Raw genomic sequence first — 18,403 nt, forward strand, 5'->3', positions numbered from 1 at the left:
TGTTAGTTTTCCTGAATAGCCACAAACTGCAGAAAACAAACAAACAAACGAAACATCTGTAATAGGAAGCACCGCCGTATTAAAATAAAATAAACTTGATTGACATGTCACTCACCTTCAAGCAGTCTCTATGGATTGGTGGCAGTAAAAGAATTAAAAGATTCAATGCTTGAAGCTGCTGTTTTCTGTCATTTATACCTTGATCAAGATGAAAGAATAATCAGAATGGAACGAATTCAAAGCATCATTCAAGTTCAGTCTTAAAAGATAACAGAAATGTCAAAACACTCACTTTCTACAGATGCGAATGTTGGCTGATACTCCTGAGTCAAAAGAGGAAAGGGAAGCTCTCTGTGACAGAAAAAAAAAAAAAACATGGAAATATTAACTATTAGTAAAATATACCCCACAAACGATGGCGCTTTTCACACGTTCTGATTGGTTACCCCGGAGGTGATTAGCAAAGTACTAAGTGAATAAGACTAACTATTCACCTCCGAACAGCTGAAGAGATACAAAATGGCTTCCCATTTCGCTTTCGCTTCGGTAAAAGTTATTTTTTGGTCCACTAGTTATTCAGCTTGTGTGGTATACATTTTCTAAAACAATTATTCACCTCAGTGTCGGTGAAAGTGGTGGATTTTTCGTGGCCGGTAATATTTGTACTTATAATAATGTAATAATGTACTTATATACTGCACATATCACAGTCTCATGGTGGTTTACAATAAATTTATTCTTCTGTGGAGTGAGATCGGACATCAGCATGTAAAGGCACTACTGGCACCACCCAACCCATGCAAGAATGTGAAAGACATGAAATCAGAGATTTAGATAGACCACCACTCTGGGGACAACATGTACATCCCCTACTCTTTTCGAACAGTGTGTGTTTCGAGTTCTTTAAGGAGGCTCGAGGCAGGGACAAACAAAATAAAACTCTTGTTCGGAGAAAGCGAATAATGACTGAAACTTGATCAAGATTCAACCTAGTTATCTAACACCGGTTTCGGTTCTTGAGCCTAGAACTTGCGCGAATATTGAAAAGAATTCTTCCTCTAACCGCTTGTAATTTAACAGAAAAATCTGTCGGGTATTTTAAAGATATATCAATTTATGCAAAGTAGGAACTTTTTCATTCATTTGCGCTTTATTTTAACTGTTTTCAAACATAAATATCTTAAAATCGGAGACACCCATGAAGCTCAATGCACATTTAAAATGTTTTGCTATGAGCAATGACCTTTTAACAGAAAAGACGAAGTGTCAAGTTTTATTTTACCAGAGATACTGGTGAAAAATGCTGGAATAAACAAAATCACCCCGTAAAAATTGATTCATTATTTACTTGAAACCGCTCTTACAGATTTTTTTCTAATTTCGCCTACAAGTTGTCTAGATTGAGTAGTTTAAATCCCTAAAGTTTCGTCATAAAGTGTCTGACTAGATTTTGAGATAATCGACAATGTTTAAAATGAGAGGCTATGCGCTTCCGTTGCTATGGTAATAGCTGTTGCTTGGAAACCGATGAGAAAATTAACTTTGATCATATGTTGAAATGATGATGTAGTATGAAGGAGATCGAAGTTTATCTTGTATGCGAGATTGTAATTTCAAAACTTCCACCCTAAGTCCAAAAAAACTGCCTCGAGCCTCCTTAACATCCCACAGATTATTAAGAACATGTGTTGTGAGACGGAACCTTCGGTTTATCGTCCTTAACCCGAGAAGACTAGAAGGTCTGACTGTTTGGAGATGTCATTACAAAGGCAGCACTTTCTCCTCAGAAAACTGTGTTGGTCCGGCTGGGGTTTGAACCCATGACCTCCCTAGGTCATGCTCCTGGATAACATCTTCTATTTAAGATAAATACATTATTAAAAAGAAACTGCTCTGACAGTCGCAGCCATTAACTAGTTTTCACATGTAAACTCCAGTTTGTGTAGAGTGGTAGACTGTACCTTAAAAACTGTTTTAAAAGCGCTGCACAGTCATGCGGTCTCCTGTCATCCCACACAAAGCATCTATCATTGAATTTCTCTTCCACTTCTTCTCGTATGGCCTGAACAAAAATAACCAGCCACATAATAACATTAAACAGAGCTTTACTTGACCTACTGAAAGGAAATTAGACACTCTACTGGTACAGTCGAACCTGTATTACGGGAATGGCTTAATGCAGGCAGCTTGATGGGAGTTAGTAAAGGCAGCTTGTTGGGACTTAGTAAACGGTGACTGTGGCTGCTTAATAGGAGCGACCATCTAATAGGTCAAAATTACAGTAATTAAGGGACATAATTTTCGAGACTTTCACAACTGACCGTTTAATAGAGGGGGACTGCTTAATACAGGTTTGACTGTACTTGTTTCTGTCCCATCAAGTAGAGATTAATTCTATTAGCCCAAAAAGTGATCAGCACCTTATTTTGCCTTATAATGTCAATTCATGATCAAGACAATAGGTCATGGGAATAAATAGATAACAGGGCCAGTCTGTAAAGAAACTGTGGTGCTGGGTCGGTGGGGGAGTGGAAACGAATGCTTGGTTTATTGACAGAGTTGATAAGGTAATTTGGCGACCGTAAAGAGATTCAAGTGCACTCAAATCTTTTCACAGTGGCCAAATTACATTTTCAAATAAAAACTATGGAAAACATGCATGCGTAGACAGGGCCTTAAACACTTTCTCCAAACTACTATTATTGGAGATGTGTGACTACCAGTAAGGAGAATTTGTACCTTGACTCTTCCTGTATTTCCCGGTACTCTCAAGATTCCTTCTTCCTTTAAACCTGAAAGAGCACCATTATAAGGTATTATAACACGTGTTAGGTATTCCCAACAAACTGTTTTTTGAAAGTGAAATCACAATAAACAACTCCCAGTTGACCAACTCCCAGACCGGCATCACAGAGGTCATGGTTTCGAATCCCGTTCAAGCCTGAATTTTTTTCAGGCTTTCTTTTCGCAAATAACTACAAGGGTCTTTCTACTACCGGTATTTAATCTTTCACCTGCAGTTCAAATATGTGTTTATATATTCATATTTATTTATCCATCCGTCACAGGTATATTATGAACTCACAATATGACCAGTTCTCAGTTGGCTTGATAGCTCAATTGGTAGAGTACCGCAGTGGCATCGCAGAGGTTACGGGTTCAAATCCCATATCAGCGTGAATTGTTTTCAGGATTTCGTTTTGCAACTGCAAAAGCTGCATAGTTACGTAACTGCGATGGTCATTCACTTCTTCAAACTGCTTTTTATCTTTTACTAAATAAACTGAACATGAGTTAGCAGGCATGCCTCAAGTTAGGGGAGGGTTAAGAAGCATTACAGTGCACATGTCTGTCAGGTGTGTATCCACATGTATACTTGAATTGAAAAATAACTTTTGCAACAAGTTTAAAGAGGAAGTGTCATGGGTTTTTGACCTCTTTTGTTAAAAATGGTGAAATAAGACTTTCACCTAAGTAGCTACAAAATAATTAAAGGCCAAGGGGTGCCTGGAAAAAGCCCTTAGTGACTTCTCTTAAATTGCTAGATTCTCCATCCAAATTGCCTTGTATTTGCTTGTCAAACAAAAGGAGAATTTGACCTTACATCAAAAGTCATTTAGGACCTTATTCCTCGCACCACTTCAATTCTAGAACGAGAGGAAAGAAATCAACCCAATTCTTGAAAGGAATAACGTGTGATATGTCCTAGCACGTTTTGGAAACAATATGTGAGAATGTTAGCGTAGCATTATATTTTCCAAGTTTCAATCCATTCTGATCTACTCTGTCTCTGGCCAGAGGCATTTATCAGCAGTTTTATTGCACTGGGGTGTTAATTTACAATAAAACTAGACAATTATTATTTTATTTCTGTTGCATGACAGCAAACATTTTGGGGTTTTTGACATGACATCAAACTCATGTGCTCTGTGTCCACAAACATAGTTTGAAGTTTGAAGTTTATTTGCCTTTCTTTCTAATATATTTACAATTAATTGAGTGGTTAATGTATGCCGAGGTGACCTCTAGAAACCACCAGGCTTATAGTTGAGGCCACCTCGTACCTAAAAAATATATGCTTATATAGTTTGTGCAACAAGTGTGCGGCTTTGCCAATTCAGTGTGATTATTTTATTAAAAACCCTAGCAGTTTATACTTAAAGTTGGGAAAACTTGTCAGAGAAGTGATTGTAACAGGAAAGGAACCTGGTGGCCTATTCAAAAACAATGAAAATCTACAGCTCATAAGCTGAGGTACAAGTTTCCAATCTTTGAAATAAAGTGTATTACGATTCCGTCACCATCATTTTAAAATTTTTAAATTTCTCTTGAAATTAATAAGTCAACTTACCCTTTTCTTCCAAGTACCTGACAAGCTAAAGGGAAAAAAGTAAAATAATAATATTATTATATCAGTTAAAGAGTAAAACAAAAGTAAGAATAGGCAACTGTGAATTAAGGCCAAGTAATACTACTTTGCCTTAAAATCAACATGAGAAATGGAACTGGGTTAACTGCACTGTACTACAATGTACAGTACATTACAGAAAGTCAAGTGCTGGTACTATTCATTTAAATTTCTGAACTGTATTCCTACCTCGATGTAAAAGGATGGTATGGAAGTTTTCTCATTGCGTAACTTGTCATCTTGTGCGAGGTTTTGAAGAGGCACTCCAAAAATACCCGACTCTAAAACAGGACAACATAAAAATAATTATTGAGTACCACATGAAAATAACAACAGATAAAATGAGGATGTATTGTTTAGTGAGTAACACAGGCATACTGGGAAAAAGAAAATCCAAGTGCTCCTCAAGGGAGTCGAACCTAAGACCTTCCGATTACTACATGTAGTTCAGATGCTAGATACGACTCATTAAACTAGGTACATGGGACAAACATCCTGTGTACTGCTAGAATTTGAAAATCAATGTGTGGCATATGCACAATGGAATAAATGTGATGGTACATTTTTTTTTTCATGGTATATGGTATATACCAGTATGATGGTATATTTTTATTCTCATTCATTCACCAGGCTTAAAGGAAACCTCCACTCTTGAAATAAATTAACGTTAAATCGTTGAAAATACAATCTAATTTTAAATTTCGTTGTAAGACATGGAAATAATATTTCTGTGTTGGACAAAACATAATTTGATTATCGCCTTTTTTCATTTTAAATTTCCCGGGCCCTGCCATCTTGGATTTTATGACGTAATATGGTTGCTCTATTGTTTCACACAAAACATTTTTCGCTTATTAACAATAGCGGCAACCATATGATGTCATAAAATCCAACATGGCGGCGCCCAGGAAATTTAAAATCGAAATTAGGCGATAATCATATCAAATTTTTAGCACACATGAATGTTACTTCTACTTTTAAAATTAAAATTTAGAATTTAGACTTTATTTCCGACAATTTACCGTCAGTTTGTTGTCGGAGGGGAGGTTCTCTTTAAAATAATAATGTTATATCCATCACACGGGAGTACCCCCCCCCCCCCCCGACTGATTGTCTTCCTCATACCCCATTGAAATGGTATTCCACATTATTTCTACCCAAGAGTAAAGCATCATCTCACCTCTTACTCTTCTCTTAATTGCCTTCCTTCTATGCAAGGCCAGACCGTGAGAGTCGAACAGTGCAGTGAGTTCTATGAGTGAGAGAGAGCGCACTTTGTCCATATCTTGTGACGACAAATCTTGAACTCCTGTAACACCTAACTCGTCTTTTGTGAGAGTAAAGTTCTGTTAGGATAAGACAAAGACAATCATATTAGGAAATACATGTACACCACAGATAAGAACTGGAATTGCATATTTTTTTTTTACATCTTAAGAATTTCTAGTTATCTCTTGCGCATCTCTCCAATTATCTGAGTGGATAATATTCTAACCTACAAGGACGATCTAACATTATGATAAAACAGTGTGTATTGTTGCCTGCATTGTATTCAGAATGACTATTTTCCTTTTACACAAAAAATGGTTTGATTAATATCATTGGGTCATATAGTTACATTCTTACTTCCCGACAGGCCCCTAAGACTTTGTTTTGGCTAGGTCCATAACATGTATAAAACCTGCTTTTTGAGAATATCCTTCAATTATCAAAAGAGGCTCTATTAGAAGGAGAGACCAGGGTTCTGGCACCCTTATTATTCCTGATCATCAGCAATGGAAATTAGCAAGCACAAAAAGAGTACTTGTCTTGTCTGATTTGAAAATCACCTTGTGTTGGAACATGTTGATGATTCTATTTGTTCATCTGAGATCTATAGGGATGTTTATTTGTGATATTAAAGTGCCCCTGAGACGAAAATTTCATTTTCCATCTTTTTGCATTTTCGTGTAGAATATGACCTTCTTACTCATGTTACCAAATTTCAATCCTTTACGGCGATTGGAAGTATTTTTTTTTTTAGCTTTTTATTCGAGATTTCACGGCCGCCATTACTTAGCCTTGTTCCGGAAGTTAAGGCTCAAATTACAGGAAGTGACGTCATTGGCTCAACACAAAAAATTCCACATGGCTTATTTTCATATGGATTCTACTTCATAAACTGTATTCTGCTGTTATTTAGTTCACAACAGCAGAATACAGTTTATGAAGTAGAATCCATGTGAAAATAGGCCATGTGGAATTTTTCGTGTTGAGCCAATGACGTCACTTCCTGTAATTTGAGCCTTAACTTCCGGAACAAGGCTAAGTAATGGCGGCCGTGAAATCTCGAATAAAAAGCTAAAAAACAAAATACTTCCAATCGCCGTAAAGGATTGAAATTTGGTAACATGAGTAAGAAGGTCATATTCTACACGAAAATGCAAAAAGATGGAAAATGAAATTTTCGTCTCAGGGGCACTTTAAAGGGATGCTACATGTACACCTCGGACGTGAATGTTTACTGTTCATAATTTGAACACCAATTATTGCGCTTTGTCAATACAAAATTTATACTTACCGGGAGGCGGGGGAACTGAGGTTCCCTGAATGGTTTCCCATCACAGGATGGAACTTTTCCATTCTGTGGGTCAAGAAAACAGAGCACATTGGTTAGTGATGTAATGTAGAGAAGTAAAAGAAAGAAACCCTGTTGCTTAAGAAAACTTTCAAGGAGCCCACAAGCCCAAAAGCGGAGAAGTTAGGAGGCCAACATGTGAAGTGTTACATTGTAGGTGCTGCTGCAAAAGTTAAGGTGCCCAAAGCATTTTTCTTGCGAACCTCAAGTTATCGGGCTTCTGTTAGGCAGTCACATTTCACTGTGACCTGAACATGGCAATCATTTATTTTCAAAAGGTGGTGACCATGACTGATCAGTTAACAAGATGCCTATACTGGCATTTACGCGAGATACATTTATTCCAACTGTATGCTTCGCAGATTTATAAAACTATCCTTGCTAATGGAATAGTTTGAGTCACGACGATCGCGCACGTTGTTTCCCTTGTGTTACGTTACATAGGGTTTCACCGGAAATCTAGGAAATTCCATAACGATAACGTAAGCTTCTCAATGACCTCCTTTCATTCTCCCTTCGTGGTCTAAGACTGTCAAAAAAAGCACGATTCCTTCGCCAGGAACTCTCCAATTTCCGCCGTTTTAGATGTTGAGTGCTTCTTAGAAGTAATTCTTTCGATTTACCGCTTCAAAATGTTTAATTTTCCGTTTGAAAACGGCAGACTTGAGTCCACAACATGTTAACAATATGGCAACACAAATTTAATCCGAGATTAATGAATAAATCAAATGATGCTTTGACCTCACACAAGTAGGGGTGAGTGGGTCCCCTCCCTCGCGATAGATGCGACAAGAATGGATTTTGATTGGTCTGCTTTTGTTGAAGACAATCAGAACAATACATCCCTAGTAGGAGAGGGCAGAGTTTAATGAATAAATTAATGTGCAGATTTGTGGCCACCATGAAAAAAAAGATACGGAGCCCGTTTTTAGACACAGTATGCCCCTCAGGGCATCCCGCGTAATTATACATGTAATTAACAACAGTTTACTGCTTACTGCTGTGGCCATTATTTTTTTCTATACTTGTTAAGGAGGGCTTCCATTTTGTTGCAAGTTGGCAACAAGAAAACTTAGATTCATACAAACCCTTGTGTGTAAACTATTTTCTAAAAGTTCAGTGCCGAGCAAAGACTGAAGATTATTCAGTTGTATTTAGTATGAAAAAAGATTCATTTTATATTTCCACTTTTGTATGGTTGTATCAGTAAAATTTTGCTTATAAAGAAGGTCATCACACATCTTGCACCAATAAATTTGCCTAGATAACGTACAGAATGTGGTAATTTTCTGTAAGCATTTCTGCTAGTGAAATAACCCTGACAACAGTTCTTGTTTAAATTCATGTTAAGTTCATAAAATATAGATGACTTGTTGTACTTTTGTTCAAACCGGGCAGAATTTGATTGTTGGCCTTAATCCACATACTGTACAATGCAGGCCTGCACTCAGGCCTTCAATTGTTTGAATGTTTGATTCCCGCTTTCCCATTCTCATTCTTAACAACCTTACCTGTACATGCCCTTGTTTTGCATGAGTCTTGTTTTCAGGGACGTCGACTGGAACTTCTTCTGGACAATCCACCGGGACCTCATGAAATGAGTCAGGACTAGTATCGGGAGGCGATATACTCAGAGTTTTAAAATCACAGTTACCAACATCATCAACAATGGATTCTTTAGTTTTTTCTGCCGTGTTGAACAGGTCTTGTTTCGATGTTCCTGTCACGTAAAACACTGACCCTCCATGTAGATGACGTGCTTGTTGAACTCCTGTAGAAAGAAAGAAAACTATTAGTGTACAGCACATGTAAGATGTCAATTTCTGTTTTGGTATACACCTGACACAGCCAACTCTGTCATACAGACACTTTCTTTGGAAAGACACTTCATTGTGATGGACAACTCTCCACGACAGACACCTCTTTCAGGCAGACACCTCCATTAGACACTTATTTTGGAAAGTAGCTTCCGTCAGATACTTAAAGATGTATCTTTTATGTGAAAATCTTTCCAAGATGGAGACATCTCTTAGATGAAGGTGGACAGCTCTCTGTGACGGACAACTCTCCAAGACAGACATGACTGTCAGAGAAACACTCCCCTCTGATACGTAAAACTCTGGGGCAGTGGGCAGCTCAGTGAAATGGACCCCCATTTCAAGCTAGTTATCTCTCAGGTAGATAACTCTCTTAGAAAGACAGCTCAATCAGTAGAGACCTCTCTCAGACAGACACCTCTCTAGCATGGACACATCCCTAGTCCTGACACAAACAACACTGTAAGGCATATGTAACAGTACTCTAACATACAGAACACTGCGTCAAAACATCTATTCTATAATTACATGTAGGATACTTCTGTAAAGTAGCCACCACCTTAAAATTTTAGAAAGACACCTCTCTCAAACAAACACGTTTTCTCTTAGTAATTCTTGTTCACCATGAGTGTACAAAATACAGAAAACTCAGGTTTTGTTTAAAAGAAAACAAAAAGTATGTATCATACTAGACATGATTCAAATTATAGGTCTCACCCCTGAAGGACCAACATAAAACAGTTCACAATTCTCCACCAGGTTCCCAAGACCTGGAATTCCCTGCCTTATGACCTTATCGGTTTGCCTAATATTGCCACTTTCAAGCAATCTCTCAAACAATATACCTCATTGTCCAATGAGCTGAATATTACACTCACCCACTAAATTCAGGTTTTAACTTGAAAGCATGTAATTAATGATGCCGAAGACCAAATTCATTATAAACTTCTGGTCTCAGTTGTTCAAAGAGCGGATAACTCTATCTACATGTAGTTGATACATTGTTAGCCAGGGCATAAAATGTACTCCAACCAATACATTTTTATCCCCTGGATAGCGACTTATCCCCTGGATAAAGCTATTCGCTCTTTGAGCAACTGGGACCTGTAGCTTCTTATGGCTTCCTCACCAATTTAACTTTAACATCTATGCATGTATTACTTCTGTATCATTCCTCACTGTAACTTGTCCTTGGCTATCAAATAAATGAATTAAAATAATAAATTATTAAACATAATATACCTGTTCGTAATCGTATCTCGTCGCTTGCTCTTCTCTCCATAATAGTATCAGGGTGCAGATGGACCCCAGAAAGCCCTTTCGCTTTATTCATGCTTGGTAGTACGTCAGCTGATTTGGAATGTCTACACACTGAATGACTCAAGTCATTGTCCAAATTACAAGTGGCACGGTCAATGGAGGGCACTTTCAGCACGTGTACTCCTTCGCTGTAGGATTTTCGCAGCAGTGGAGGTCTTGCCACTTGCTCAGCATTGCTGGGCTGTCCATTAGTTTTTGCTGGGAAGATTGTCCTGACATCGGCAGGGTAAGAGGTGTGTTTTGACGGAGGTACATGCTGACCAAGCTTTCTCTTGGTGCTTTGGTTAAGAGTGTCAATTCGTTTTCTTACAGCTTCTGCCTGTTTCCGTGTAAGGGAGCCAGTGATCTTCTCAAAGTCCACATCGTTTGGATCAATTTCTTTGCTATCTGATGACGCAAATAAAACCAAGTTTAACCCTTTAAGCCCTAACAGTGATCAGCATTAAATTTCTCCTTGTAATACCAATATTCAACCCCTGAGGTCATGAGAATTAAGGATATGATCACCCAAGGTGAATTTTCTTGATATTTTAATACTGACATTGTAATTTCCCCAGCACTTTTATAATAAAAGTATGGGGACAAGATAAGAGAATTTGTTGTTTGATAGTAGGGGAACTTAAGAGTAAAATGAGAAAAATGGCTACATTTACCATTATACACAAAAAAAATTTTGAAAAATAAATTTTAAACTTTGGAAAGTATTCATCTTAGATCAACATTGATGGAGGAATTTTTAAACAGCTACTGATGACAAGTATTTTTCTTTCTTTCGTCTAATTATCTCACCAATTTATAACGCTAATTTATTGAAATTAGCGTTAGCATTCTGTCACTGAAAAGTCAAGAGAAGTGTCAGTTGTATTGAAAAAGCTCTTTTAAGCCTTCAGTTTACAAAACTCCTTCTCTATGAAATTTCAGTTTGTCTTTAATTTTCAAATAAACTTTCAAATAAACTCAATTTTTTGAGCTTCAAATCTAAGGATGTTTAACACATGCATGTACAGTGTACATTCATGAAAGAGCCCAGCCCCTTAATTTAATTCTCTACCTCTTTGTCAAACTCCAAAACTACATACACTAACAACAAGGTCTTGAGGATTTGAAAAGATAGACACTTTGCAGGGATGATCAATTGCATGTACAGTGTACTACAGAGCCAAGACACTGTCTTTATATTATAACCTACATATAACAATAGCAGTAGTAGCAGCAGTATTATATTGAGCCATAATATACACAATGAGCCACGAACTAGGTTAACAGTGTACGGCAGACCACTGAAAAGGCAATGTATAAAGTGGATATGTTTACCTTTGTATTTTTTCACAATGGCATCAAATCCGGCTTCCTTGAGCCACTGAACTTCCTGCTCACATTCTAAAGAGAGAAAAAGAAAGAGACATAACTAATAAAATAATATTAAAAGTACTGCTCAGTAGGTTTCATCCAAACAGTCATGCTTTAGGATTTCTATCAAGCAGGGCTCAAGACTAATGGTAGCCAACTACAGTAGCTGCAGACTGGTGAAAATTCAATTTCGGCTAGTACTGTAGGCTTGCACTTTCACTAGCCATTTTGACTAGTAACAATCGTAGAGAAATGGCTCCATTTGTTCAAAGAGCAGATAAATTTACCGGCAGATAAGTTGCTATCGAGCAGATAAAATGTTTTAGTTGGAGTACAGTTCAACCACTGGATAGCAATTTATAAACTGGATAGTTTTATCTGCTCTTTGAACAACCGGGGCCTGGAGTACTGGACTGACAAGAAAATTGAAGAGAAGCAAAACTAAAACAAGACTGTTTGTGGACTCCATAAACTGTTTTGGCCAGTGAAAGCAGACCTGTTAGTAGCCACTGGGCTAGTGAGCTAAAAAGTTTGTCTCTAGCCCTGATCAGACTAACAACTTAGTCAACTACTGTATATACAGCTGTGCCATTATGCAGAATATGTACACACATATTAAATTTGCACATGGTAACTGTATTCTGAGGACAAAGTTAATGGAGGAGATTAAATTCCAAAGTTATTTCCAGCTGACTAGGAGTAAGAGAAAATGAGGTTTCTAAACAGAAAAATTACTGTAAAAAAATTTCAGAGATGTATTGTGACTGTTAGTGGACTCCATAAATAATGTTTTGGCCAGTGAAACCAGAACTGTTACCAGCCACTTGGGGTGGTGAGCTTAAATGTTTGTCTCTAGCCCTGATCAGACTAACAACTTAGAACTTTATACAGCTGTACCATTATGCAGAATACACAAATAGAAGGAGAAGACAGAAGACAAAGTTAATGACTACTTGATTAAATTACCAAAATTAATTCCAGCTGAATAATGGAGCAAGAGAAAATGAGGTTTTTAAACAGAAAAAATACTGTAAAATCTTGATAGATCTAGTAACACTTTTAGCGGACTCTATAGAATTTTGTTTTGGCCAGTGAAAACAGACCTGTTACTAGCCACTGGGCTAGTGAGCCCTGATTGAACTCACAACTTAGAACTACAGCTACGCATACCTTATAACGGTATTAAATTTGTATGGTAACTATATTCTGTAGACAAGTTAATGACTAAGATTAAATTAATTAAATTAAATTAATTCCAGCTGAATAAATGAGTAAGAGAAAATGAGGTTTCTAAAGAGAAAAATACTGTAAAATTTTCATAGATGGATTATAAGTGATTTAAGTGTGTAATAATTGCCATTAGCGATTTACAGCACAAAATTAATAAAAATACTTGTAAAAAATGTACATGTATCAAACACAGATGAGCATAGAATCTGTGGGTGGATAATCATCTGTGCTTGATCTCATCACAATTCTACATACAAGAGTCCATCTTTGCTAACAATGACAAAGATAACCTCCCCCCCACCCAACCACCAATGATGTTGCTAAGAGCCAGATACGGGCAAATTTCACCGTCTGAAAGAGATCTTAACACTAGCTGAAATTTCAACAGAACACAAATATTTGAAGGGGTGCATGGAATAAGGCCCTAAGTGACTTTTGATGTTCAGTCAAATTCTCCTTGTTTCACACGTGAATACAAGGCAATTTGGAAGGAGAATCAAGAATGTATCAGATGTCACTTGGGGCCTTTTTCCAAGCACCCCATCATTTGATGCTACATGTAATTTTTAAGTGTATATGAAATGAAATTTATTTTTGCACTGGTGCAAAAATATATAATATAATGCATGAATGTAAGATTTCAAAGTTTGTGTTGAACATGTATTGGGTAAAAATTGAAAATTTTACAAGCACTGAAAGATGACCCCGAAAATGGTCCAGAGATGGGGTTGAGTTTGTTGCAAAATTCCCTCTTGTGACTAATGTTGGGGTCAATAGTTTAGTTTACGCTCACTGAATTCTTACAACGAGGGAAACTGGTGCATTCCAACTCCCTTCATTTTTTCACTGTTTTTACAACTTTCATAGTTAGGGGCGCCAGCAACACAATATCTCCCTCCTCTATCCTTCTCTTTTGCACTATCCGCCATATTGTACCCAACATTACGTCAGCAAATATTGTCACGTGGTATTCTGACCATGCGATTTGAACTTGTAACCATTTTTCACATTAAAATACAAGTACCTAGTCCAACTTTTGGCTATTGTAAAATTGTCAAGTCTCACCACTGCTGACATCTCAAACTTTGGAATAATAATATTACATTTCCAATGTTAATACTAAAAAAAATGATATAATTTATAATAATAATCCCCATCACCATCATCATCATCATGAATTCACACTAAAACCAAAGATACCCAAAAAGGTGACCTCTTTTCTATCAATGAAATATATACATGCATGGGAATGGGTGCTTTTTTTTTTTGTTATTTCAATTCACCCAATTGCAGAAACATTTAGCATGTTCAACTATGTAAGACTGATTGGATCTACAAAGGCCATCAAGTTTTAAAACGCCAAAGGTACACAATCAAAAACCTTAAACTATAAATCCTAGAAAGACACTAAATTTCAAAATAACAATTCATACCACAAAATAAATAGTTGTAAACAATACATTTGCATGGTTAGCATTCACTTTGAAGTTGCAAGCCCGATAGCTCAGTGCTCCCTGTCAACCTTTTGATGCTAACTTTCTTTCACATACAAGTACACTAGTTTTTACCTAACGCCAAGTTTCTTTTCAACATTTTGGAGTTGATAAACGAGCTGTTGATCCTTGCAACATAAGACAGTAAGGAATGTTTCCAATAATTATAATACAAAACATTTGTATACACTATAAAATGTTCAAACACACTACAAAGGGTTCATTGTTCAACATCACCACTGAATACAAACAGAGTTAAACTGTCATTTCCTATTAATATACCATACATAGTAGTAAGAATATTTAGACAACAACCACCCCAACTACTGCTAAAATGTCTACACAATGCAACAATGATGTAATACAAACCCGCTTTATGCAAATCATAACACCCCCTTCGCTTGACAAACTTTGAAAGTCGTTCAAAAGGTTCCTGCAGATAAGCAATCATCATTCCCTTGGTGTAATTGAATCTTTTCACTTCTTGACTCAATTTCTTTCTCACATCAAAATCTTGACTCTCATTCAGTTGAACACTTGAGCTAAGTTCAATGTGCAAGGAATTGTTGAGCAATAGGAGCAACCTTCTGACAGAACAAAAGGCTTCCAGCACATCATGATCCCCTTATCATTTCAGCCATCTTGGATCATAAGAAGGAAGCATTTATGAAAATGAATTGGCAATCCCTTTCAATCTGAATATCTCACTTATAAACCTTAAGTGAGCGTCTAAATCCAAACTGTGACTGCCTGTTGCGCAGTTTAGTGCAAAGAAAAACTAATTCCGCTTATATTCTACGGCTAAGTTCCCTTATGAAATGTCACCCAAGCAGTTTGTAACCTTTGTGATTGGTTTCAGATAAAAGTGTAACACAACCCTTAACTTTATGTGATGTTTACGTATTTATCCTGTACTGTCAGATTAAAACGTCACTTGATCTTTTAACAAACATTTCCTTTAATATGAGTCTGTAAATAGATAGACAGGAACTTGAAACTTGAGCCAAATGTTACAGGATCTGGTGAGTCTTTAAAAAAAGCATGCTTTGGCAGGCACCCATAACAGGAAAAAGGTTGCTCCAAAAACTAAGCAAAGGCCCCTAATCATTTAACATGTACACTTAGTTTAAAATAAAAGTCGTGCTGACCAAACAGAAGGCACATGCACAAAATGAAAGACAAACAAACAACATTCTGCAATGATAACGTTAACTCAACCACAACTATTTTGTTTCATTAACTAAATGACATGTTTGATGATCAGTTGATGCAAAACAGCCACAAAAAGAAATTAGAATTAAGGATTAACCCCAAGCTTGCTAATCAGATGTATGTGCATGAGCACATATAAAATTTTAGTGAGCAAGTTGCTGAGTTGTTCAGATGGTCAGTGCTGGACACATCATCAATCTAATTTGTATGACACAGGTGATCTCTTGAAAACTTAAATACTGAATTTTAGGTGGCCAGCCTTCATGAAAGTTTGAAAAGACTTTCAATGGACTTTCATTTTTGCATAATACACTGTATATACAGCTGTACCAGTAGTTTTTATTTTTTGACTATTTACAATGGTAGGTAGACCCATGGGAACTGTCAGTCTGAGAGTTATGCCTGATTTAAAGGGAATTTTCAGGACATCAGACCAATTCTTGCATCTTTAGACACCTAACATTACAGAAAAAAAAACACCCATGTTCATAAATTTTGATGCCACAAAACAGGGAAACTTCAACAAATCGTTCTAATTCGTCATGAAATATTAGACAAGGAATTGGTTGGGAAATTTCCTGTCAACAAGTTAAACTGCGTAATTTTGTAATTTTTAAATGTCACCAAGACATTCAGAGAATGTACTGTTTTTACTGTATATAAGAATATTTACTGACTTACATGTAAAAGACAGTACAGTTTATTTCTTTCTAGATTTTGTCTGTCAGTCTGTTTGCTACGATGTGCAATATTAATAATAGTCCCTCTATCCCATTAATTCTCCAGCTCTTGTTGAAACTTTCTATGTTTTACTAAAGTACAATATTATGTATGTATTGATGCACACCAAAGCACAAAATCACAAACCATTGTTATGCTACCAGGACCTCCAATCCACTCACAGTATTTCATACAACTGTTCCTTCTTTCCTAGAATGCTCTAATACATCACTTCTAAAAATGTTAATCTAAAACACACAACTAAGAGAGTTTAGGCAGACAGATGTTTTGAGCCGCATGAAGAAAAACTAAAAGACAGGAAAATTTTGCAACAAATTAAAGAGACTATACAGGCACATTGTAACAGTCAAATTCAAATTTTGAGGCTAGGGGTAAATGAAGTTATGTACCCTACCACCCAAGAAGAAACTTAATGTCAGAGATGACAGATGGAGGCTACATACATAATTATTAATAATTAATATGGATAAGGCAGGGAAACATAAAATTTGACATTTCCGGCCGGTGGTTTTGGCCCAGTGGGTGCTTAAATAGGAAGTGATCTTTATTGCCTTAGTGTAATTTTACAAACCTGTAAAGGCAGATATCTAACCTCTGGCATAATTTCATACAATTAACAAACCTGCATGTATATGTATTTGTACATATACATGACGGACTCTTTAGAACACACTTGTAAACTGTATGTAAATGCAATTTCATTTACACGGGGTAGCCCATTGGGATACCTTGATTGTATAAAATCAAAAAATATAATCTTCAATTTGCACCACAAATGCCAATTTACAGTTATTGTAGTTACTATTGTACATATAGTTAATTATTATTTCCAACTAGTGATAAGCAAGTGACTTGTGTTTTAAGATCATTCAGTCTTGATTATCATTCAATGCATATACTGTACTGTTAACTCTTCTAATTTCTTTCCTTCTCTCCTCCCTCACCCTCTGTAAATTGTATAGTTTACATGTTTATTCCCCAGAGCCTCACAGTGATGTTTATTGTTTCAGGCTGCATTTTAATATTAATATCAAAATTGGGCTATTGAGCACTTCAAGGAAAATATTAAGTGACAAAGTATACATTAATCAATTTTTAGCAACTGAAGTGGTGCGTGGAAAAAGACCCTAAGTGACTCTTGATTTTATGTTAAATTCTCCCTATTTTAGAAGAAAACACGAGGTAATTATTTTGGAAGGAGAATCTAGCAATTTATCAGAAGTCACTTATGGGCTATTTTCCAGGTAATCCATTCCCGGCCAGCCACAGCAAAATATATCAGCATGCATATTAGTCGCCATGTACCACAAGGGTTATAATGTTATCAAACCTGAACCATCATTTAAATGCTTTCAGTGGAAAAAAAAAGTGGTTTTTTTAATGCTAAATGGGAAGGGTTATCAAGGCAATTTTTTTATAACAAAGCAAAAAAGAAATATGACAATTAATAATTGTTTTACACAACAACAGTTTGTCTGCCACCATGCTTTCATAACCATGTTTCAGGTTCAAAACAAACTGTTCAAAACAAACCATTAATATCAATTTCTTACTACATTTGATATCACTTTTAAATGTTTATTATCACTAATTTCCTGAAAAGCATTACCCCTCCTACCCCTTTGTCTTACAGCGCTTTCCATTCACTAGAACTGGCCAGTCTGTAAATCGAACGCGTCATTTTGAAGGGATGTTGCTACAAAATCTTGAAAGTAATCACGCCGAAAATACATGTAGTATGTGCTATTTTGAAGAAATTCTAAGGAGTAGGATAAAACTTATCCCTCAAATTGGTACATTTCGTTTATGAACTGACAGGTTTGGCCAGCCAGTTCTGACAAATGCGAAGTGCTTTTGTTTTATCAATAAATGACTTGTAACACTTAGGGTACATACCTCCAAAAACGGTAGGCGCTATTTGAAGAAACTCTAAGGAGTAGGATAAAACTTGTCCTTCAAATTGGTACATTTCGTTTAAGAACTGACAGGTTTGGCCGGTTAGTTCTAACAAATGGGAAGTGCCCTTATTGATGAAAGAATACCTAACAATTAAGAAGACTGTGTACATGTACCAGAAAGCTGTTCCCTTTACCAACTGTAGGTACATTGTAGATCACATAAAGCAAGGGAAATTTTGCTTAGAACTACATTTGTACATGTAGATTTTAACTTAATTAGTGTAAACCTTAGGTTAGCAGGGTACACTAAATGCTAA

General features: G+C 36.5%; 1 protein-coding gene across 2 annotated transcripts in view; it reads right to left on the reverse strand.

Moving 5' to 3' along the window:
• Positions 1 to 18,403, reverse strand: part of LOC146462483 (rho GTPase-activating protein 18-like) — a 34,381-nt gene that overhangs the window by 5,724 nt on the left and 10,254 nt on the right. Inside the window, exons 1-12 of one of the 2 annotated variants that reach the window (XM_085085584.1) lie at positions 14,605 to 15,083; positions 11,477 to 11,542; positions 10,085 to 10,549; positions 8,537 to 8,796; positions 6,969 to 7,031; positions 5,589 to 5,754; positions 4,598 to 4,689; positions 4,352 to 4,376; positions 2,740 to 2,792; positions 1,962 to 2,062; positions 293 to 351; positions 116 to 198 (exon numbers count right to left, since the gene is read on the reverse strand). In XM_085085584.1, coding sequence (XP_084941710.1) covers positions 116 to 198; positions 293 to 351; positions 1,962 to 2,062; positions 2,740 to 2,792; positions 4,352 to 4,376; positions 4,598 to 4,689; positions 5,589 to 5,754; positions 6,969 to 7,031; positions 8,537 to 8,796; positions 10,085 to 10,549; positions 11,477 to 11,542; positions 14,605 to 14,689 — 1,518 coding nt within the window. In that variant the 5' untranslated portion in view covers positions 14,690 to 15,083. Of the gene's footprint in view, positions 1 to 115; positions 199 to 292; positions 352 to 1,961; positions 2,063 to 2,739; positions 2,793 to 4,351; positions 4,377 to 4,597; positions 4,690 to 5,588; positions 5,755 to 6,968; positions 7,032 to 8,536; positions 8,797 to 10,084; positions 10,550 to 11,476; positions 11,543 to 14,604; positions 15,084 to 18,403 lie in introns of those variants that run through there. The other variant, XM_085085583.1, reaches the window with a different exon arrangement.

The sequence above is a fragment of the Pavona decussata genome, unplaced genomic scaffold, assembly GCF_977016875.1.
Source record: "Pavona decussata unplaced genomic scaffold, jaPavDecu1.1 SCAFFOLD_187, whole genome shotgun sequence".
Taxonomy (NCBI): Eukaryota; Metazoa; Cnidaria; class Anthozoa; order Scleractinia; family Agariciidae; genus Pavona; species Pavona decussata.